The following is a 25,000-nucleotide window of genomic DNA, read 5'->3' on the forward strand; positions in this document are numbered from 1 at the left end:
CAAATAGTCTGTCTTCAATGAGCATGCTCCAATCCATCACAGCTCTTGCATGAGATCAGACTGCACATGCACCATCCCCAGAGAGAAACTAAGTATGCTCTATCCAACAGCTGCAGGGGCTAAATAGGACTTTCCCTCCAATTCTTTCTCCCAGCAGCTAGGGCCATTTTGGTGTTAGGAATAAGAACTAAGAGCAAGGAGACTGTCTCTCATACTCTCAATGCTCCCCAAGCAGCACGGAGATGAATAAATATCTTGACTGGAATGCAGAGGGGAGGGAGGAGCAGGAGCCAGGAAGGGGGGAAAACCTAGCGGAAGTGGGGTGGGGACAGGGGCAGAATGGTTTGTAACCTCTAGAACCCCAAACTAAACTCAGGATGCTGAGTCTCAACATTCCTTTGTTATAAAACCAACTGGCAAAATTTGCCTCCCTCCCTGTCTAGTGGTTGGTCCACACAGAAGAACAGAGCCTTCTACTGCTACCAGTTACTCCATTTGATCAAGTATCAGACAACCATACTGTGGCTGTAAACATCTCAACCTTGCCAATAACCCAAGGCAGGGGTCAATATGGTCCCACATGATGGAATCTTGTTTTTTTCAGTTTGTTTAAAAAAAAAACAAAAAAAAAAACACCTTATGAAATTACATACAAAGAAAACCTACATTAAAAGATCATTGAAGTTGCAAAATCAAGCATTCAGACGTTAGGAAATGTCAGAATTAAGGTTGCACAGGCAAACATAATTCAGCCCCCTTGCATTATAATACAGTATTTAATTACATGATCACATACTATCATGATCAAATCCAAAACCTAGACTAAAAATGTAAGTGAACTTCAAACATGATCCAGCAGGTGGTCTAGCAATAATCAAAGACAATATGTGCAGCTAGATACAAATAAAGGGATTTTTACAATAACCAAAACTAAAATTCATATGGAAAATCCAAGTGTTTTAACTCTGGGACCACCAATATGGACTAGGATGGTGAGAGAGATTTTCACTTTACTGCAGAAGTGCCAGATTACTCCAGTTTTGCTGCAGTTGTCCGCATGGTAAATTGGGCTAGAGGGGAATGTTCACTGTCTGGACAAGTTGCACACACTGTCACTTTACCTGAATATTAAAACACTCTAAAATGTAGGTGCTCCCCCCAAAAGCAATGGTTTATTATGTTGCAGTATTAGACTTTACTGTGGTATTTCCTCTCAAAATACAGTAAAAAAACCAGTCAAATTAACTTTATCAGAAGCAAAAGAAAATACTAATGGCAAACTATTGCTCAGAACTTCCATGTTTATGGATCCAAAAAAAAAAAAAACTTTTCAAAAATCAGGATATGGCAAACAAACAAAAATAAAGCTTGTGCTTTATAGACTCCCCGGTCAATGTGCCCCTACAATCATCTGCCATTGTGACTTGCCTACTAAATACCAGGAGCATTCATATAAAATGTACCCATTTCTTCTGCCTTTTTTTTTTTTTTTTTGGGGGGGGGGGGGGGGAGAGGGAAACAAGGAGGGAACTTTGTTAGCAAAGCTCTTCCATCTCCTGAGGTCCATGGTACAACTCCATATCAAGAACTTAGAAGTACAGTTATGGCCAAAAGGTGGCTGAAAACCTTGTTTTTTACTTTTTTGTATGTGATTGCAAATTTACTCTATTTAGAGGCCAAAGTGATTTTTCTAGCGTTCACCATGGGAAAGTCAATTTGGTCTAAGAATCCAATTGTGCTTTTTACTGATTTGTATAGTCATCAGTGAAGCTTTTAAAACAACAATTTAGCATAGTTTAGTTCACTATACACAAGGCAGGAGAGAGTCCTGCTCACACTTCACCATTGCAACAGGTCTGTAATAAAAGCGACAGTAAAAGTATAGTTTTGTTAGTTAAAGCAAGCAGATGAGACTCAGAAGATCACACTGAAGAGACCACTGACTAATTCAAAATAAGGCTGATGAATATGGATAAGCTTGTTAAAAAGTGTATTTCTACACAACTCCCCTGTACATTACATACACTGGGATACCTCTTATCACTTAAGACCATCTTACTGTGAGTAGTACAAATGAAAAGAATCATAGAACTGAGAGGCCATCATGTCCAGCCCCTGCGCTGAAGAAGGACCAAGGAAACTTTAGACCAAAGGTTTGTCCAACCTTTTTTTAAAACCTCCTTTTAAAAACTCCTTCATATGTGATCCTATCATCAGCGGGAGGAAATGACTGCAGGCGTTCCTGAACACACTCAATTCAAGGAAATTGATAGGAAGAATATCTCTGCAGGTGACCATTTGCCTTGCTTTGTGAGACTGTTTAAATGCACACCTCATCCAATGAGGGATACGTAGGTAGTAAGAAGCGATGAAGGTGGCGCCTGAGAAAGAGGGAATCCCTTTGCATGCGTTGGCTGGATTCTTCCACCAGTCCAGGGAGCTCTTGATCTTGGTGGGCAGTGACAAGGGTTTGTCCAGACAGTCTCTGTTCAGTCTGTAAACCAAAACTGAACCACAGCTGTATCACATGTGAAGTCTGATGTGCGGAATCACTGCCATGCTTACCGCCATATGGCCCAAGAGCTGGAGGCAGATTCTGGCTGACACTTGAGGGCTGCACTGAGCTGTGTCTATAAGTGAGAACAGGACCAGAAACCTGTCTTGAGGTAGGAAGGCTTTGGCATGTTGTGTGCCTAGGTCGGCCCCTATGAATTCTAAGTATTGCTCTGGTGTGAGGTTTGACTTCTCAGAACTGATAAAATGATTAATAACCTTCCATTACTACTATTCTTCAAGAGGTGTTGTTCATGTCCATTCCATGTCAGGTGTGTGTACGCCACATGCACTGGTGCCAGAGATTTTTCCCTCAGTGGTATCCATAGGGCCAGCTCTAGAGCCCTCTGAAGTGCATGTATATGCGATGGTATAAGGGGTGCTGACAGCCCCCCATACTCTCTCAGTTCCTTCTTGCCAAAACTCTAACAGAAGGGAAAGGAGGGGGGGGGGTCATGGAATGGACATGAGCAACACATCTCGAAGAACAACAGTTATGGAAGGTTAGTAAGCACTCGAAGAAGAAAAAAATGGTTTCTCATGTTCATTTCATGTCAGGTGACTCACAAGCAATGTCTCTGGAGGTGGGCCAGGAGTTCATAGATGTGCTGTTTGCAATACCGCTCTGCCAACGACATCCGGTGAGCACTAACTAATTTCCTGTGATGAGACTGGCAAACATTTCATTCGCTCATGAACTGTGATGAAGAGTTGCGTGGATTTCCTGAAGGGCTTAGTTAGTGCTCACCGGATGTCGTTGGTGTGCAGGTGTGTCTGTTCGCTAGAGCTGTGAGGCTTTGGAAAAAAGATTGGCAAGAAGATTTCCCGGTTGAACTGAAATTGAGATAGCACCTTTGGTAGAAATGCAGGGTGACAGTGCAGCTGAACTTTTTCTTTATAGAACACAGTATAGGGAGGTTCTGATGTTAGAGCCTTGATCTTGGAGACTCGCCTCACTGACGTAATAGCCACCAGAAAAGCAACTTTCTACAACAAGTGAAGAAACGAATAGGATGTCATGAGCTCAAAGGGAGGCCCAACGAGTCTGGACAAAATTAGGTTGAAGTCCCATGGAGGAACTGGGTCCCTGCCCTGCAGAAAGAGCCTCTCCAAACTCTTCAGGAATCTGGCTGTCATCTCAGGAGAGAAGACTGATCTGCTCTGGATATGCAGATGAAAGGCCAAGATGGTCATCAGGTGTACCCTGACTGATAACACCAGGCCCTTGATGTTTCAAGTAAAATAAGTACTCCAGAATGGAGTGCGATGACATCCAGGTCGGGGACAGGTTCCGCTCAGCTGCCTGGCTGGAGAAGTGTTTCCACTTCGCGACATAAGTAGTTCTAGTGGAGGGTTTTCTGCTTTTCAGCAGGACTTTCTGAACCTGAGTGGAGCATACACACTGTCAGATGTGAGGTGAGGTTTGGATGTAGCAGTCAACCAGGGTCCTGTGAAATCAAGGTCAGACAGTCCAAGACTGACAAATGGGCTGCCACCGCCAGGTCCAGCAACATGTCAAACCAGTGTTGTTGGGGCCGTGCTGGAGCAATCAGTATGACCCACACTTTGTCCCTCTTGCTCTTTGAGGACTTTGTGGATGAGAGGGATCGATGGAAGGCGTACATTAGGCTCTTCTGACTACTGCAGGAGGAATGTGTCGGGAAGTGAGCCGTTATCTAGCTCTTGCAGGGAGCAGAAACAATGACATTTCCTGTTCTGCTTGGTCACAAAGAGGTTCACCTGGGGAGTTCCCCACCTTTAGAAGATGACCGGGACTACCTCCAGGTGCAGGGACCACTTGTGGCAAGAAGAGAAGGACCTACTGAGGTGATCCACAGATCCACCAGTCTCCTTGTTCCAATGATGGAATGATCATCAGTAAGGTGACCATCTTGAATTTCTGAGCTTTAACTAACTTGAGAGATCTGAGTTCCAGGATGGGTTTCCAACATCCCTTCATTTTGGGTATTAAGAAGGAACGAGAGTAGAACCCCTTGCCTCGTAGATGTTGAGGTACTGGTTCTATGGCTCCTAACTACAGGAGGCAATTCCTGTCTTGTAGTAGTAGACTCTCATGAGAAGGGCCTTGAAGAGGGATGGATGGGGAAGGGTGTTGTGGAGGGAGTAGGGAAGTAAAGTGGATGGAGTAACCATATCTGACGATCTCTAGGATCCATCTGTCTGACATTATGTGCTCCCAGGCACTAGGGAACACTACCAAACGGTGTCCAAATGGGTGCATGGGCACAGATAGTAGGGAGAGGTCTCGTGGTGCCTTGACCTGTCCGTCAAAAGTGGTGCTTGAGGGCGGGTTGTTGAGTTGAGGGCTGGGAGCCCGAAGGCTGCCATTTTGGGAATTTCCCTTCCTTCCTTTGGGGCTCATGTTGCCATTGTGATGGAGTTAGGACAAATAAAGCCTCTGTTGGTATTGAGGGCTAAATGTCTCTTTTGCCCTGGGTGTACATTCCCAGGACCTGAGAGTGGCCCTGGTGGAAGGGGTTGTTGGTCTTCTCGGCAAAGAGCTTGACACCCTCAAAGGGGAGATATTCCTCTGTGGTCTGCACCTTCTTTGGGAATCCAGAGCGGTGAAGCCACAACGCCTGTCTCATCACCACAGCTGTGGAGATGGCCCTGACAGCTGTGTCTGTGGCATCAAGGACCAATTGCACAGATGTTTTTGCTGCCAGCTGGCCTTCCTGGATGATGGCTTTGAAGAAGTCCTGGGAGCTCTCCGGCAGTTTACCAATAAAGTCATATAGTCGTACTTTGCCATGAGCGCCCTGGTAGTTGGCAATTTGAAAAACTGTAAGGTAGCCGAAAAGTATGCCTTCCTACCAAAGAGATCAAGGCACTTCTAGTCTCTCTTATAGGGTGTTGTCCTAGAGTGGTGCTGTTGACCATGAGAATTCACAGCATCCACCTCAATGGAATTGGGTAGCGGATGGGTGAACAGGATCTCTGATTCCTTTGCAGAGACATAATATTTTTTGTCCATCCGCTTACATGTCAGGGCCACCAATGCTGGGGTTTGCCACACCATCTTACTAGATGTCAGGGCCACCAATGCTGGGGTTGCTTAGGGGTTGCTGTGCTTGCAAAGATGATGATGTGGTCTTGGGGTTACTCCTCTCTGTCTACTTCCTGTTCCTCCACTTCTTTTTTCAAATTATGAGAGGAGTTCCTGGACCATTTCTTCGACCCACTGTCCAAGATGGTGCCACTGAAGACCCTATTGATCTGGAAAAGTTAAGCATTGAGGAAGTTCACTGTCATCCCTCATTTGACCCACTGGAAGGTTGGGCTCAATGTTGCAGAGAGTGTTTCCAGAGCCACTCTCTGTCCTTGCAGGATCTCGGATCTCTCCTGGATTTCTCCTGCTGGCAGAGAGAACATCTCTCTGTTGACGATTCGGTGCCCATGGCCCTTGCCTATCAACAGTACTGGACACTGACAGCTGCTATGAAGCATGGGTGTTAGATGATCTTGGTGTGAACTGGCGGGAGTGCTTGTCCACTACCCACTGTCCTTCAAAGTCAAAAGTTAAGGGGGATTGCCTGGCTGCAAGTGTGACACTTTTTGAAGCCCAGACAGCTGGGCATACTCTTGTCCGGGGGGGTCTCCCCCCAGTAGGATCAACACAAGAACAAAGTCTTTTTTTTCTTCTTTTTTATTTTATTTGGCTGTGGCCAAAAAAAAGTCAGAAGAAAGCTTAAAGGTTTCTAAAGCTAAAGATTAACAAATGAAAAGGAGAGTTAACGAACTGTTAACAGACAGCTAAAGGCTCTGTTTCTAGCCAGGGACAGTTGAGAAGAAACTGAGGACGGTTAACCCACATGTACTGGCTAGCCTCCTGGTGCAGCAAGAGGAGAAACAGTGGATATGTGGGCCAAATGGATGCTGCTCCCGAATATCTCCGATCAGCAGTGCAGGGACGCAGACACATCGACAGTGCAGCACCCATAGGAACACTGCTCGAAGAAGAACATTAGCCTTGTTTGCAACTGTATTGTACTGTTGACTCGTATTCAATTTGTGACCCACTATAACTCCCAGATCCTTTTCAGCAGTACTATCACTTAGCCAATTACTCTCTATTTTGTAGTTGTGCATTTGACTTTTTCTTCCTACGGGTAGTACTTTGCACTTGTCTTTATTGAATTTCCATCTTGGTCATTTCAGACCAGTTCTCTAATTTGTCAAGGTCATTTTGAATTGTAATCTTGTCCTCCAAAGTGCTTTGAAACCCTCCCAGCCTGGTGTCATGTGCAAATTTTATAAACATACTCTCTACTTCATTATCCAAGTCATTAATGAAAATATTTAATAGGACTGGACCTAGGACCTGCAAGATCCCACTAGATAAACTGGGAGGGCATGACAGCAAACCATTGATAATTCTTTGAGTAGTCTTTCAACCAGTTGTGCACTCACCTTACAGTAATTTCATTTAGACCACATTTCTCTAGTTTGCTTATGAGATATCATATGGGATTGTGTCAAAAGCCTTGCTAAAATCAAGATATCTCACATCTACTGCTTTCCCCATCCACTAGGACAGTAACCCTGTCAAAGAATGAAATTAAATTAGTTTGACATGATTTGCTCTTGACAAATCCATGCTGGCTATTCCTTATAACCCTATTGTCTTCTAGGTGCTTACAAATGGATTGTTTAATCATTTGTTCAAGATACTCTAATGTTTCTTCAGCAATCATATAAGAAAAAACTCTTTTGTAACTGACATGTTCAAGGGACAGAACTGGGGTTGCCCTGGGAACATTAACTCTGAATTTCCTTGCTTTCATGCCTTACTGATGTACCTTACTGACTACAAGTCTCTACTAATCTAAAATAGTATTGAAAGCCTCAACTAGTCCTGGCAACAGCAATATGCATAAATCCCTTATATCAGCAGCTCATAACAATGTGTTAAGGACACCTGGCATGTAGCTTACTTAACAAGAATCTGATCCAAATCTCATTGAAGTTTTTGCACTGAACTTTAACAAAAGATGGGTTGGACCCTATTTTAATTCAGCCTGCATTAAATTAGGCACGACAGTCCACATTAGTGTCTCAATGACCACATTCTGAAATATACCCTTAAAAAGTAAGCTTTAAGAAGCCTTTGGAGACAAAGCGGGTTTCTTACATTTTTAGCTAAAGGACCTTGGCAAGCAAGATAAAGTTTCCTAAGAAGGAACTATATGGATTCCGTAGCCCATTACCATTCACTCCCAGATCATCACTTCTCATCCAGGCCAGGTCCCTTAACAACATCATCACCTTGGTGGTTTGGGGGCCTCTCAGAAACGAATCTGTAGTCTTACAAGAGCTGTTGGCAGTTTTATGACATAGATGTCACAGACACTTCATTACTTTAATCGGCTGCCTTCAGGTCAATCTCAGAGGCCAAGGACTGAATGGGCATTAAAGACAAGTTACTTTTCCCCCCGAGAGACTGTCATTACAATGTACAGTTGAGACACATCTAGAAAGCAGTGCACACTTCCCTGCACTGCCCCTCTATCTATGTTGTACCTGTTCTGTGGATTCACAGAGGATTTCTGTCTCCAGAACAGGCAACATGGCACTTTTCACAGGCACTATTTATTTTTTTAAAAGATTGTAGATACTGTAGAGTATATTGTTTCGGTGGGATCGGGAGGGAAGGAAGTTGGGGAGGGGGGGGAAGAGAAGCAGCACACTGTACTGAAAACCTGTTCTAGTAGGACTTTAAAACCAAATACATCTCACTGTAAAAGAAATGCTCAAAAGAAAAACTGGAGTACTTTTCAACAACTATATTCTTTTCCCACATAGAATGGCTTTCAGATAAGCTGGGGGATCAGATGATCTTGCCCAGAAACGAGTATTGTGCACAGTACCTTGGAAAAAACATAGGGAAAAATATTACACAAGCTAGCTGGATCAGCGAAGATTAAGAAATACCTTGATAAACAGTTAATGATATGAAAGGTAAAGCCCTTGGCTTCAATTCAGAAAAATAAATTACTCCCATCTGGGCACACAACCTGCAAAAAGGGCTACAGTTTAAAATGGTATGAGCAAATATTTAACAGCATCTATGGATCCTCCTTTTGTAGCTGTTGTGACACTGGCTGGATTGGGGAGCCCTTGAGGTGTATTCAGGAGCTCTGATTATGCCTTCCTACACCAATCTCGCGTTGGGGGTGTGACACTGACTGGATTGGGGGGCATTTATTCTATATTTTAACATCAATACGTCAGAAACATAATAATTTATGTGAGATATTCCATGTCAGGTACCGTTAGGAAGGCTATAATGTGCTAAGTAAGATGATAATGTTTATGTTCATGTGTTATGTGTGTATTGGAAGTCATGGATATGTTTTATCTATATTTCATATTGTACTGTGTTTCCGGGCGACACCCCAGGCAGGATGGCTGCAGCACTTGCCTGCTTAATGGCCCATTAAAGATATTCACAGGTACAATGGGCCCAGGGGGAGAAGCCAGGGATATACCTGATGAGTCACTAGGACTTACCCATGTGACCCTGGACTCCATCTTATTCCTGTAAATTTCCACAAGCAGCATGGCAAAGGCCAAAGAACATAAAAGGCAGCTGCACCACATCCATTTTGTCTTCACCCACCTCTGGATCAACTCATCTATTAACTGAACTGAAGATGTGAAACAAAGGACTGAGACCCATCCAGGTACTGGATGTACACCAGAGGGACTATACAAGCCTGCAAACTCCACAATTCTATTAGAAACCTGATTTTACACACACACACACACACACACACACACACACACACACACACACAATTGATTTGAAAGTGTGTGTGTATGTGTCTGATTGCTTTAATTATTTAGCACTTCTCTTATAGCGTGTTTCTTTTTATAATAAACCGTTAGTTTTAGTTACTAAAGGATTGGCTGGCAGCGTGGTATTTTGGGTAAGATCCAAACTTATATTGATCTGGTACTGTGGCTGACCTTTTGGGGTCAGGAGAAATCTTTTTGGTAAACAGCCTAGAGTTTTAAATAACTGGTCTCTTTACTGGACCAAGTAGCTGATTGGGAGCCAGAGACTGAAATGCAGTAAAGGGGGCTGTGTATATTTTTATTTTGGCTTCTCGATACCAGTGTGGAGAATCAGAAGCACTGTTTGTGGCTGGTTGGGAAGTCTGACTTCAGTGTCACCCACCAGTGTTGGGAGAATCTGCTCTCCCTTTACAGCCTGCCATGACCTTGGCATTTTCAAGTGGCTACCCTAGGCACGGACGGGTCACAGCTGTATTAGGTTAAAATACCCTGAAACATTTTTACACTGAGGGATATAAAACATGTATACAAGACCACATACAACAAACACAGTCCTAGGAAAGGTACAAGTAATCTCTCCCCTAACTAAGGTACCAAGTTGTAATGGGTAATGAAGAAACACTGCACACCCTATTAGAAGGGTCCCTACACTGCTGTAATAAATCCCAGCTCCACAGGTGGCCTTTTATGCGTTTCCAAAATGTTCACAGTACGGAGCCGTTAACAAAGGTGCCTTTATAATCAAATCACAGGAAAGAGCAGATACTATGTGTCCCTGGAAGTTCCCATCAGTGCCTCTCCAAAGATCAGCTACCGGGATATTGGAGGGGAGGAAAAGAATTAGCATCCCCTCAAGACATGACAGTTCATGAGTGCACTGTTTGCTGCACTGGTTTAAGAAAAGTTCACTTTCACTAGGGAGATTTTGTTCTGTTATGTTCTTTTTGCTGATCAGCTGTTTTATGTGAGTGGGGTGGGGTTTTTACTGTTATGGACTGTATTCTACTTGATGGCAGGATGCCTGAAGCGTGGGATTGGCATCTTTTATATTCTTTTTGTTGAAATAAACACATTCACATTTCTTATACAGTAAAGACCATATGCTCCAATGCTGAAAAGCACAGCAACTTGTTACCAAAACCTGGCTTCAGAGCTTACACACAAGCTAAAAATCTCCTATTCTTTTCAATATACAACACAAAATCCCCCAAAAGTTCCACAAACTCCAAACAGCAAGATGTTATTTGAGAAAAGATACAATTCCTGTTCAGTGGCAGAATGTTTACGTTATACTAAGAAGAAAACCTAGGTTTAGATACCTGCCTCCGTCTCACTCATCAAGGTAGAGGATGGGAGTGTACATAAATGGAGAGCTATGTTATCAAGAGAAAACAAGCCTTGATTAAGAGCAGCTTGAACAAAGTTTCTGGCTTGGTTCAGTCCTGGCTGGAGGACCATGGTGACAAAAGAGAATGGTGGAAAGAGAAGAGCTGGGGTATCTACAGGGAAGATATGGCTGATATTAAAGGGCAAATTTGGACCAAAATCCTAGCTGCAAAAACCTAAATTTCATGCCCCATGCCCAACTTCAGGAAGTCCTAAACTTTGTAAATTTGTTGGAAAAGATATCAGATATAAGACTAGAAAAATTACAAGCTACCATTCAGAATCCAAAGAGTACTATTTGATTTTCCAAAGCACCTGAAAATGAATACACCCACGCAGATTCCTCCAAAATCTGTCATTCTAGTGTATGAGGCACTTGAAACTTACATATTGTGGCTCTGTCACTAGAAGTAAACTGCCCCTCCACAATTTGATAGGAAAAAAAAAAAAACCTCGATAGTTCAACTATTGGCCCAATTTCAGCTTGCCATATTTTTGCAGGTGAACTACAACCTTCCCTGACAATTGAGTTATAATACTGTCAGACCATTAACCAGAGCAGCACTAGTGGATATTGCTGTTATACCAGCTTTTTTTGCCATTTGAAATCAAGTAAGGTAGGCAGATTTTAAGAAAAATAAAACATCAGCACCAAGCTAAATTGCTCTTATTATTCAAAGAGTTTTAAAAATTCTTTAATACTACACTTGAGTGAAATTTCTAAATGCTCTGCATGCCATGGAGTGTTTCAACATGCTCCCTAAATGCACACAAACAAAAAACATATGACAAACTGTTGTCTCCAAACTGATTAAAGTATTTCTTCTTGGCACAAAAAAGTACTTAGTTAGCTCATGTGGATCTGGGCCAAGAGAAGTATTCCACCCACTACCAAGCATAAAGTTCAAACACAAACACCATTATGCTTAAAAATGGGGCAGTTTCTGAAATTTCAGAGAGCAAGAGAAATGTCTGAGCAACTTGTTATTAAACCTTAGATACTTGAAGGGTTCACAGGATTGGCTCCAGGGTTGACAGGTCCAAAAACTCTGTGTTACTCCTGTATCTGTTTATAATAACCATGTGATTTTGTTTGACAGCTCTTCGAAAGAGAAATATCCTAACCAACTCTATAACCTGGCTAGCATGCACACAAGTGAACAAACCCCCCACATCTGATCTTTATTAAAGTCTCTAAATACCCTTATTATTATCTGCTAATATAGTATCTCTTTCCATAATAATCATCCTCACATCTGTATCAAAGCCCTTCAATTTCAGGTTCAATCATCATTTCAATGCAAGGGAGCACAAAGAGACTACCTGTGTCAATGCATAAATTGAATAGGTCACTTTGTCACATGTTATCCTAGGAAAGTTTATCACTGTATGAGACTGCTGGAGTGTCCAGCCTTCAAATAAAGTCACAAAGCCATTAAAACCCAATTGTTTCTATTGTTGTCTCTGATTATGTACCAAATAGGAGTCCAACTTTTACATATCACTAAAGCAAAATGTACTCACTATGATCAGTGGATCACCAAAGCCTTCCTTGAGCTCCCCAGAATGAACTAAAGATTAGGATGGGAGGAGAGAAGGGTCCAGAGATGCTCACTCTCTTTCTAAGTCTGCAAAAATCAGAGACTTGGAGAACCACTGTGCTAAAGGGCAGAAGTATTTATGCACCATCAAATAAAACTGGGATAAACAACAACACTAAGAGAACCCCTCGTGTTAATTCGGCAAGACCAGACCTACCTGTTTGCTTTTCAAGGTCTTCCCAGCAGTACTTTGTTCTTTTTTAGTTCCTTCATTCCCTCTGAGCATGTTGATGAAGTCCTTCTTTGAAACAGACGATATCAGTTTAGCACGTTTCCTATCAGAATTCCCTGCTTCTTTCACTTTATCATCAACATTCTTTTGGTGCTTCCGGACTGCATTAAATAACTGCACAACACCCCTAGGATTAAAGAGATAGAAGATGTTGCATTTTACTACAGGTTGCCATTACAGAAACACCTCTCACACACACTAAAACAACACCGTGCGGTGCAGATGCTAAAATGACCATCAGCTACTGCACTCAAAAACAGTGACTTAAGGTTCTAGCACAGCTAAAGAGTAGGTAATCACAATGTACATCAGACTTCCAGCATTTAACTCTTCTTCACACCTGCTGCTACAAACCAGATAGACATCTACCACTATAGGCTCCAGTTCAGCAATGTACTTAAGCACGTGTATAGTCAAAATGAAATCAATGGGGCTACTCACATGCTTAAGTACCACACTGAACTGGAGCCAGACTTCTTAACAGGTTATTCAAAAGTCACATCAAGTTACTGAAGGGTGGTACAAAGTGCTGGAGTCAGCCACAGGACAATGCTCCACCCCCTCAGAATGTCTATCTCCTGTCACTCCGACCTATCAGTATGGGAAGGGGAAGGAGCCTCAGAATGACCTCAGCAAAATAAAAGTAAATATAGAGAGAACACATCAGCCCTGCATTATGCCAAAGACATGTGGCACCGCATGAGGGTAACATGAAACAGTAATCTGACCACAAGAAAAATGAATTTGGTGAACCTTCTGAAGAGAAATAAAAAGAAGTGTGATTGATCTATATATTTTTAAGTACAGAATTAACAAAATGATGTGCTCTGGCACAGCACTCATGCTGGGCAACCACTTAACATATTATACTCTTGTCTAAATTCTTATGTTTTCATAAGACTTCTGAAATCTTTTGTTGAACTCGATACTATACAAGACTGATCTGGGTATAAATCACTTGGCTCCCACCAGTCACTTAAGAGTTCAATCTGATTGAAAACAGATTACCCACACATGTTTTTATATCTGTATTAAAAAAGCACAAAAACATTTTCTTACCTTGTGGCAATTCTCTGAAAATTTCTTTCCGTTTCTCTGTCTTTGGCAACATCTGGCTTCACTCTGCACATCATTTCCCACTCCCGCTTTTTATCAAGCTGGGTTATAAATATTGTTACATGAAAAACATTAGGCACTTTAAAATGTAGCATACTTTGATAAGATATTCTGTAAAACGACAAAGATGATAAATCATTTGGACTCAGTTTGGTTGAGGGTCAGGGGAACTTCAAAATGTTACTTTTATGGGGCTGGACAACAGGTCCTGGATCGTGCTGCCTGCACTGTCACTTGCAAGGATGCCAAACTGATTCTCAAACAGCCTCTTGTCCCCATGGGAGTTAAAAAACCCTGGAGAATCACTCTGCAGAAACTCTTCTGGCTGACCTGGAAGGATTAATGGAGCCTGGTAGGAACCTCAGCCCACCCCTTTTCAGCAAGGGGGTGGCCAAGTAGGAGAAATGTAGAGGATTACTCAAAGAGGAATCCTTCTCCCCACCTGCCCCCAAAATCATATTGTTCATCACACAGTGTATGAACAGCACAGTAGTCAAAAAATCACGACTTGTAACTTAAATATGCAGGGCCTACCAATAAAGGTGTTTGGACCTACACTACTTGATGTTCTCCACTGATCATACAGTATACTTACTGTATATTTTGTCATGAACAATGACACAGCAAGAAGACAGCTATAAAGAAAATAATTTGGACCAAAGAGGAAGAACATTGTATCCACTGGAAAAGAGCTGCAATATAGAACATTTCAGATTTCTTTTGAAACTCGCTGTTTTAAAATCCAACCTAATCATATTTTCTGCCATCACCCACAATAAATAGTGATTTTATTTCCACTATGATAGTGGAAAGTTTAATTTCCCACCCCTGCTTCAGGAACAAGTTAGCAGCAGCATTTTTAAAGCAATTTAACAATGTTCTAGTCACAGCGATCTTACATTAGGTCTGCCTTATACAAAAACTCTTTCATGAAATTACAGAGTCCTTATCTTTATAATTCCAGGCGGACTACTATGAATTTATGCGTTTTTTACCATGCTCTGGCCTTTGTTCAAAAGAATTACCTTATTCTAGCTTCCATCAGCATGGATTAATAAAAAACAGATTGTTTTCAAGTTTATCTAGGGGTGAATAAATCAGTTTACAGCCTCACACCCACCACCAATTTGTGGCACCCCACATATTTATTGGATAAAACCAGGTACTCAGCGAGAACAGTAACTGACTAGATTCCTTACTGCTGTGCTCTGTATTCAAAAGGTGGGCTGCAGCCACCATGATATGTCCCAGGCTAACCAGACAGCTGACTAGGTCATCCCATTAAAACATTATTGTTAGGCCAACGCATTTAAAGTGTTTCCATTCTGTACTTTTAACACCAACATAAATCAATTTTAAATTTTTATCACAATTCTTCATAGGAAAAACAGCTAACTTACTTTATCAGCTGCATAATTGTTTTTCACCTTGACAATTTTAAAACCCCATACAACTTGGGATATTTAAAATGACCATAAACAGAACATGAAAAAATAGCCATCAGGAAAGAAACTGAATTGGCAGCGTGATCCACTAAAACAGGTAGTCAAGCTCCACTCTGATTTACACCCAGCAGTCAAATGGTGGTGTAAGTCACAGCACAATTTAGCCCAAGACAGCTTTTTTATTCCTAGCTTCCATAATACTAAAACATTGGAACTTTACATTTATTTCCATTTGTAACACTCCAAACAATACCTATGCCATATGTTAAAAATAGTCTTAAGAAAACTGAACCAGCAGATGCTTTTCACCCCACTAAAACAAATACTTAATCAAAGATGAGAGCAAAATCCAACCACAATACTCCCATTGCCATACACCAGACCTTATTGTGACACAAAAGCCGGTGAGCTAAAAGACAGGCCTTCCGCATGCCCTGAAGGTCAGCAGATTCAGGTAATTTCAGATCAAATGAGGGACTGGATCCTGAAGTTGAGGTAGGGCCATAACCAGGGTGACATGAGCAGGGCAGCCACCCAGGGCACAAAGCCACAGGGGTGGAAAAATGAAGGCCAAAAAACCATAGAGGACACAAAAATGCTTGCTCACCCTGGACACTAACATGTTCTATAGTTACGGCTCTGAGTTGTGGAGTCCTCAGGGAGAATGCTCTACCAGCAGCTTCCCCATCTCTTCCAAGGGGGCTCCAGCTCAGGTACCCCTCTAAGAGCTATTGTGGCAGTACTGCATAGGGATACATAGACTTGTCTCTTTCTCACCTGCTTCTTTTTCTCCAGCTTCTCTTGTTTTTCTCTCTCTCTTTCTTTCTCCAGCTCTTTACTTTTAACCAGTATGGTGGATTTACTTTTGGGAATCTTTTTGTTAAGCACTTTGGCCATGGCATCCGCCCAACCTGCACTTGGGCCAGCCTGAGATTCTGCTTCATTTTCGGCCATGTTGCCATGGACTGTCGCCTCATCCTCATCGTCACCGTCACCATCTAACACTTCACCCTCTGAAGAGAAGCTGTCTTCCAGGAGCTCAGAACTCCACTCAGAACCTGAAGAAAGAGGGAAGATGTCAAATTCCCTACTTCTAATAATACTCTACCACTAAGAGAATTCCTCTAAGGCTGAAATGTTACAAGAGTTCAGGACCATGCACCATTTCCTGTTACAGCTAATTCTTCAAGGCGACATCCATCGGGGCATACATCACTATAATTAATTTATTAGAAAGTACATTGTGTAAGCATTTGCTCCTCAGAGTGATGATTTAAGAAGTTGGGGTGGGAGTGATGAGAGCTTCAATAATTTATTATGGGATTAATGAACATTTTGATGATTAAAAGCAGCAGATTTCTGAGAAAAAGCTTTTCTGGTAAAATATTAAAATTGCAACACTGACACCTAGTGTTTAAATAAATAGAACCTGGCACATTAACCTAATGGTTATGCGGCATTCACCCACAGATACACAAAGCTTATTCAGATTAGCGCACAAGACACATTAAAGTAAAAGTCCCTCAAAGCACAATTTCCTATGAAGATAGAAGGAATCTGAAGAGCTATGTTTTGTGACTCTAGGATCCAAGATACTTGCTCAAACTTTGCCAGAACATTGAGCCCCTATGGCACAAAGAGATGTTCAGGCCTCCCGTGAGACAAATGGAGAAACACCTACTTCTTTCTTTTTTACCAAGTAATGCATTTTGAAAACAAACAGCAGTAGTATATGAAAAGAGGGGGAGAGAGAAAGACCTACCAGCTCCCACCACCTACATGCATCCCTCAACCACCAAAGCAGGCTGATGAAGCCTCCTTTAAGGACAGCATGTGGGCAGCAGTTCTATTGGCAACCTCCTGGGCTGCCCTTAATGGGTTTAAATTCTCCCCAGAAGCACCAGAGTTGAAGGTGGACCTGGGAACAAGGAGAGATCTTTCATAGCATAGCGTAGCCAACCCCTCCACATTTTGCACTGACTCTGGTAAGAGCTGCTTCAGGCACTCTCTCAGAAGGACTTAAACTTATTCCTCTCTGTCAAAGACTTTCTGTGTGACCTTGGGCAAGTCACTTGTTCCCCTTAGGCCTGATCTACACTTACCTTCTAATTCGGCAGCAGTCAACGGGAGTTACACAAGCTATGTAGAGTAGCTTGCGCAACTCCCATTGACTTCGTAACTTCTCTTCTGCGCTGCGCCACTTGAGGGGGTGGTTTTAACGTGCTGACTTCCGGATCGATTGAGCGGGTTTTCACTGACCACTCAATCGATCCAGATAGATCAATCTGACGGCAGCAAATTTGAAGTGAAGACATACCCTCACTCATGCTGGGTAGCAACTCAATAAAGTCAATGAGACTATTTGAGGAATAAGGCACTACTAGTAAGAGTAAGGATCCCTCTCTGTACTTCATCTGTACAATTCCATCTGTACAACTGAGATGATATTTCACTATTGTACAAAGGGCATTGTTTCATAGATTCATAAAGTTTAAGGCCAAAAGGGACAATTTGATCATCTGACCTCTTGTATATCACAGACAATTGAATTTCACCCACTTCTCCCTGTATTGATCCCAATAATTTGTGTTCGGCTAAAGCACAACTTGCAGAGTGTCATCCAGTCTTGGTTTGAAGATAACAAGCTACTGAGAATAAGCCACTTCCCTTGATGGCTTGTTCCAGCAGTTAATCACCCTCAAGGTTAAAAATGCATGCCTTCTTTCCAATTAGAATTTGTCTGGCTTCAGCTGCCAGCCACTGGTTCTTGTTATGCCTTTCCCTGCTAGATTAAAGAACCCTTTACCTTCATGGAGAAAAAGTACTGGGTCCTACTTACACACTAAATCAAGACAATTCTCAAAATTCCTTCTGAAAAAACTAAAACACACTGTGCTCTTTAAGTCTCTTACTGTAAGGCCTTTTCTCCAGCCCTAGAATAATTTTTGTGGCTCTTTTCTCCACGCTCTCCAATTTTACAGCATCCTTTATAAAATGTAGACACCAAAACTGGACACACTATTGTAGTACAGGTCTCACCAATGCCATATGCAGAGGTAAGCAATCTCCCCACTCTTCCTTAGATCCATAGATGGGTGTAATGGGATCACATTAGTTCTTTTTCCCCCACAGCATCGCCCTGGGAGCTCATGTTCAGTGGCTTGCCCACTATCCCTAAATCCTTTCCTTAGTCACTACTTTACAGGATATAGTCCTCCATTCTGTAGGTATGGCCTGCATTCACTGTTGCTATATCTATGACCGTGCATGGGTCTGCATTACTATAATGGACCCAGCTGACCAGCAATTCAGATAATTTAGTATCATTGTCCTGTCTTGATCACTATATACCAATCTTTGTGTCATCCACAAATTTTATCAGCATTGATTTTATATTTACTTCCAGATCATTGATGAAATTGTTGAATGGCATCAGGCCAAATACCAACCCCTGAAGAACTCCACTAAAACACCTGTGATCTTAAGAGCACCCCTGCATCAGCCGGCATATTGTTGTCATGATATATATTACATGTTGCCTTTTGGGTAAATCACTGGAAAACCAATAAGTAAGGATAAGTTTATGTCACAGAAGTCGCAGATTCCATGACTTTCAGAGACCTCCATGACGTTTTCCACTTCAGGGCGATGGGACCAAAGCTGTCAGCCACTGAGGGCAGCACAGGGGACCCTGAGTTGCCAAGGCTCCTCTTAGCTACTTTGGCAGCAAGTGCTGGACCTCCCTACCCCAGCCCACCGCCACAGAGGGGCTCGGGCTCTCATTCCCCCTCTCCCCTTCCCCTAGCTCAGGCTTCAGTTGTCCAGTCAGCACCCCTGCCCCGTAATTTTTAGTAGAAGTCAGACAGGTCACAGGCTTCTGTGCATTTTTGTTTACTGCCCATAACCTGTCTGTGACTTTTACTAAAACTAACCATGACAAAATCTTAACGTTACTAATAACTCACTGATCATTAATATTCTTGCATGATGTGTGTACAGTAAAACCCGTAAAGGATTTGATAGAGATGTGCTGCAAATACATTCTTAAAATGTACTTGGTAAGCAGTGCATGTGCTTAAGCCACACCTGTTCCTGACAAAGGAATGTGTCTCTGATGTAAATAAAACAAGATGTAACCAAAGACCAACTAAAAAAAACGACGTTATGCAAGGCAAACAAAGCCATGAGGAGAGCAAGAAGGGAAAGATGATTAATTAACAATCTCAGCGAGGAATGGAGACTGCTCTGCCAGGAAGCGTTCCTGCCTCTTGAAGCAGGGTCAGTGAACTTTGGGAAGACGTAAGGAGGGGAAAAAGGCCATTTTGACATCAATTTCTTGAGCAACTAAAGAGGCCAGAGTTCTTGAAATCACAGAACGTTGGATCCTTCAACCAAGGGGTTGAAAACTCTGGGAACAGAGGATAGGTGAGACCCCTACTTAGGCAAAGATTGTTATTCGCTGAAATTCAGTTTTAGTTTTAGAAGTGTATTTTTACTTTTGTTTGTTTCTACCTCTCTCTCCTTGCTCCTTATACCTGATATCACTTAAACCCATGACCTTTTGTTTAATAAACTTGTTTTACTTTTCCTATGAACCAATTCAATGCTTTGATTAAAATAGAGTATTTGTTAATCCCAGTTAAGGCAACAAACTGCTGGTTAATGTCTCTTTAAGGAAGCGGCAAACCTAATGCCTGTAAATAGTCAGCAAGAGGGCTGGACGCTACACAGCAGACAATTGAGAAATTTGGGATTGGGAAGGTATTGGGGTCACACTGAAAAAAGTAATCTGGCAGTAGAACCTAAGGTGGGCATGTCTACAGAGCAAGGAGAAACATGCAGCTGGCCCATGTCAGTTGACTTGGGCTCACGAGGCTGTTTCATTGTTGCGTAGACTTCCCGGCTTGGGCTGGAGCCTGAGCTCTGGAACCCTCCCACCTCACAGGATCCTAAAACTCGGGTAGCAGCTCGAGCCCAGAACTCACACAGCAATGGAACAGCCCCAGAGCCCAAGCCCCATGAGCACGAGTCAGCTGGCACAGGTTTTTCTTTGCTGTATAGACATACCCGGTGTGACTTGCACGTTTGCTCTTGGCGTCAGGGCTGTGAGCCATAGCAGCATAGCATTTAAGGCATCCAAGCTGCAAGTAAGGCAGTGACATAATCCCTTCCTAGTCTGAGTTGAATCCCAAAGCATTACAACTCCCCAATTGAAAGATGATGCCCTATCGACAAGTACTTTGAGATCTGAATTAGCCAGGTCTTAATGTATTTAACATATGCTTTATTGATGTTGCATAGTACTAATTTTTTTAATCAGTACGTCATGCAGTACTAAATCAAACACTTTACAAAATTTAAACTATATTACATCTACACAATTACCTTTAACAAACAAACTTGTGATCACCTCAAAGAATGAAAGGTTTGTCTGACAAGATCTATTTTTCATAAAATCACGTTAACTGGCATTAATTATATTCCCACGCTATAATTTTTATCCACTGAATCCCATATCAGCTCTTCCATTATTTTGCCTGGGATTGATGTCAGGCTAGTTGGCCTAAAATTAGCTGGGTCATCCTGCTTGCCTTTTTTGAATATAGGGACATCACCAACAATCTTCCAGTCTTCTGGAATTTCCCTGGTATTCCAAGATATACTAAAAGTTAATGCCAACAGGGCAGAAATCCCTTTAGCCAGCTCTTTTAGGCTTGCTGATTTAAAAAATGTTTATCATCATCCTTTGTTAGATTACTAATGAACTGGAAAGTACTTCATTCTCCTCATAGGATATGAGTATGTCAGCCTGTGTCTATCTAAATAAAAAAATGTTTATTGAACATTCCATTTATCATCTCCATCTATTAATGAGCCTGTACTATTACTATGATTTCTTTTGTTTGTAGTATACTTTAAAACTCCTTACTGTTCTTTGCCCTGCCAGCCATAGATCTTCCCCTGATGTCTTTAGCTTCCCTGACAATTTTCTTCACTTCATAACTTCTTATTAATACTAACTTATCAATTTCCCCCCTTTTCCATTTGTAAATATACTGCTTTTTTATTTCTGATCGCTGCCTTCACAAGATGAGCTTTAGGCCAAAGTTCTCCTCTTTCCTGATACATAATAATGTTTAAAATAAGAATGGCCATACTGGGTCAGACCAATGGTCCATCTAGCCCAGTAGCCTGTCTTCTGACAGTGGCCAATGCCAGGTGCTTCAAGGGGAATGAACAGAACAGGTAATCATCAAGTGATCCATCCCCTGTCACCAATCTCCAGCTTCTGACAAACAGAAGCTAAGGACACTTCAGAGCATCATTCTGCATCCCTACTCATCCTGGCTAATAGCCATTGCTGGACCTATCCTCCAGGAACTTACCTAGTTCTTTTTTTTAACCCTGTTATAGTCATGGCCTTCACAACATCCTCTGGCAGAGTTCTATAGGTTGACTGTGTGTTGTGTGAAAAAAACACTTCCTTTTGTTCGTTTTAAACTTGCTGCCTATTAATTTCATTTGGTGACCCGTAGTTCTTGCCTTATGAGTAAATAACACTTCCTTATTTACTTTCTCCATACCAGTCATGATTTTGTAGACCTCTATCATATCCCACCTTATTCATCTCTTCTCTAAGCTGATAAGTCCCAGTCTTATTAATCTTTCCTCATATGGAAGCTGTTCCATACCCCTAATCATTTTTGTTGCCCTTTTCTCTACCTTTTCTAATTCCAATATATCCTTTTTGAGATGGGATGACCAGATCTGAGTGGAGTATTCAAGATGTGCGCATACCATGGATTTATAAAGAGACAATATAATATTTTCTGTTTTATTATCTATCCCTTTCCTAATGATTCCCAACATTCTATTATCTTTTTTGACTGCTGCTGCATGTTGAATGGATGTTTTCAGAGAACTATCCACAATGACGCCAAAATCTCTTTCTGTAGTGCTAACAGCTAATTTAGACCCCATCATTTTATATATATAGTTGGGAATATGTATTCCAATGTGCATTACTTTGCATTGATCAACACTGAATTTCATCCCATTCTGTTGCCCACCCACCCAGTTTTGTGAAATCCCTTTGTAACTCTTCACAGTCTTCTTTGGACTTAACTATCTTGAGTAGTTTTGTATCATCTGCACATTTTGCCACCCCTTTGTCCAGATCATTTATAAACATGTTGAAGAGTACTGGCCCCAGTACAGACCCCTGGGGGACACCACTATTTACCTCTCTCCATTCTTAAAACTGACCATTTATTCCTAATCTTTGTTTCCTTTTAACTAGTTTCTGATCCGGAGAGGACCTTCCCTCTTATCCCACAACAGCTTAGTTTGCTTTGGTGAGGGATCTTGTCAAAGGCTTTCTGAAAATCCAAGTATACTATATCTACTGAATCACCCTTGTCCACATGCTAGAATTCTAGTAGATTGGTAAGACATGATTTTCCATTACAAAAGCCATTTGGATTCCTCCCCAACAAATCATGTTCATATATGTGTCTAATATTCTGGTCTTTATCTTTCTTTATTCTGTTTCAACCAATTTTCCTGGTACTGAAGTTAAACTTACGGGCCTGTAATTGCCGGGATCACCTTTGGAGTATTTTAAAAAAATTAGCATCACATTAGCTACCCTCCAGTCATGTGGTACAGAATTCAACTTAAATGATAGGTTACATACCACAGTTAGTAGTTCTGCAATTTCATATTTGAGTTCCTTCAGAACTCTTGGGTAGACACCATCTGGTCTTGGTGACTTATTACTATTTAATTGATCAATTTGTTCCAAAACCTCCTCTAATGACACCTCAATCTGAGACAGTTCCTCAGATTGATCACCTGAAAAGAATGGCTTAGGTTTAGGAATCTCCCTCACATCCTCAGCTGTGAAGACCAGAGAAACTAAATGAATTCTTTGCATCGCAATGGCTTTATCTTCCATGGGTACTCATTTAACATCTCGATTGTCCAGTGATCCCACTGGTTATTTAGCAGGCTTCCTGCTTCGGATGTACTTACATTTTTTGCTATTACTTTTTGAGTCTTTGGCTAGCTGTCCTTCAAATTCTTTTTGGCCTTCCTAATTATATTTTTACACTTCATTTGCTGAGTTTATGCTCCTTTTTATTTTCCTCAATACAATTTAACTTCCACTTTTTAAAGGATGCCTTTTTGCCTGTAACTACTTCTTTTACGTTGTTGTTTAGCCACAGTGGCACATTTTTGGTCCTCTTACTATGTTTTATAATTTGGGGTATACATTTAAATTGAGCCTCTGTTATGGTGTCTTTAAAGTGTTTCCATGCAGCTTGCAGGAATTTCTCTTTTGGCATGGCACCTTTTCATTTCTATTTAACTAACTTCCTCATTTTTTGTGTAGTTTGCCTTTCTGAAATTAAATGCTACCATGGTGGGCTGCTTTGGTGTTTCTTCTCCCCCTCACCGTGGGGCTGTTAAATTTTTTTATGTTATGGGCACTACTACCAAGCAGATCAGCTATATTCACCTCTTGGACCAGATCCTGTGCCCCACTTAGGACTAAATCAAGAACTGCCTCTCCTCTTGTGGGTTCTGGGACTAGCTGCTCCAAGAAGCAATCATTTAAGGCATCAAGAAACTTTCTCTCTGCATCCCGTCCCAAGGTGACATGTACCCAGTCAGTATGGGGTAGTTGAAATTCCACATTATTGAGTTTTTTATTTTTTATAGCCTCTCTAATCTCCCTGAGTATTTCACAGTCACTATCACTATACTGGTCAGGTGGCCAGTAGTATATCCCTACTGTTATATTCTTATTATTCAAGCACGGAATTACTATCCATAGAGATTCTGTGGCAGAGTTTGGTTCATTTAAGATTTTTACTTCATTTGCCACTATGCTTTCTTTCACATATTGCCACCCCACCGTAAGACCTATTCTGTCCTTCCGATATATTTTGTGCCTTAGTATTACTGTGTCCCATTGATTGTCCTCATTCCACCAAGTTTCTGGGGTGCCTATTATATCAATATCCTCGTTTAATATGAGACACTCAAAATCATCCTTCTTAGTATTTAGACTTCTACCATTTGTATATAAGCACTTAAACAAACTGTCACTTTTTAGCTGTCTGCTCTTATGTGATGTAACTGAATGGGAATCTTTCATCTGACTGTTTCGTATCAAATCCTACCTATATTTTATCATCTTCACCCACTTCTCCTTACTAGGATATAGAGAATCTCCATTAATAGATCCTCCCCTAAAGGATGTGTCTGTCTGAACCACTAGCTCCTCTGCACCTGTCGGCTTTCACCCAGTCCTGTTTAAAAACTGCTCTATGACATTTTTAATTTTACATGCCAGCAATCCGGTTCCATTTTGGTTTAGGTGGAGCCCATCCTTTCTGTATAGGCTCACTCTTTTCCAAATGGTTCCCCAGTTCCTAATAAATCCAAACCCCGTCTCCCTATACCATCATCTCATCCACACATTGAGACCCTGCAGTTCTGCCTGTCTAACTGGCCCTGCGTGTGGAACTGGAAACACTCAGTGAATGCTACCATGGAGGTCCTGAACTTCAATCTCTTACCTAGCAGCCTACATTTGGCCTCCAGGACCTCTCTCCTATCCTTCCCTTTGTCACTCGTACCTACATGTACCACGACCACCGGCTCCTCACTAGCACTATACAAAAATTTCTTAAAGAATTCCCAATTTTCATTCACATTTTTCTGTCTACATTTTTCCTCCTAGTCAATTTCATTCAATTTTCCTCAGCCTTGGGAAACTAGCCTTTTTGAAACAGCAAATATATTTATTGTTGATTAAGATGGTCTTCTGTTTGCCTTTA

General features: G+C 41.6%; 1 protein-coding gene across 1 annotated transcript in view; it reads right to left on the reverse strand.

Moving 5' to 3' along the window:
- RRP15 (ribosomal RNA processing 15 homolog) overlaps positions 1–25,000 on the reverse strand; it is a 50,792-nt gene that overhangs the window by 18,493 nt on the left and 7,299 nt on the right. The window contains exons 2-4 of the mRNA XM_067564946.1: positions 15,930–16,210; positions 13,651–13,748; positions 12,517–12,718 (exon numbers count right to left, since the gene is read on the reverse strand). Of these exons, the coding sequence (XP_067421047.1) occupies positions 12,517–12,718; positions 13,651–13,748; positions 15,930–16,210 (581 nt within the window). The remainder of the gene's footprint in view (positions 1–12,516; positions 12,719–13,650; positions 13,749–15,929; positions 16,211–25,000) is intronic.

The sequence above is a fragment of the Emydura macquarii genome, unplaced genomic scaffold (assembly GCF_026122565.2).
Source record: "Emydura macquarii macquarii isolate MOO-44397 ecotype Brisbane River unplaced genomic scaffold, CSIRO-AGI_Emac_v2 contig_2676, whole genome shotgun sequence".
Taxonomy (NCBI): domain Eukaryota; kingdom Metazoa; phylum Chordata; order Testudines; family Chelidae; genus Emydura; species Emydura macquarii.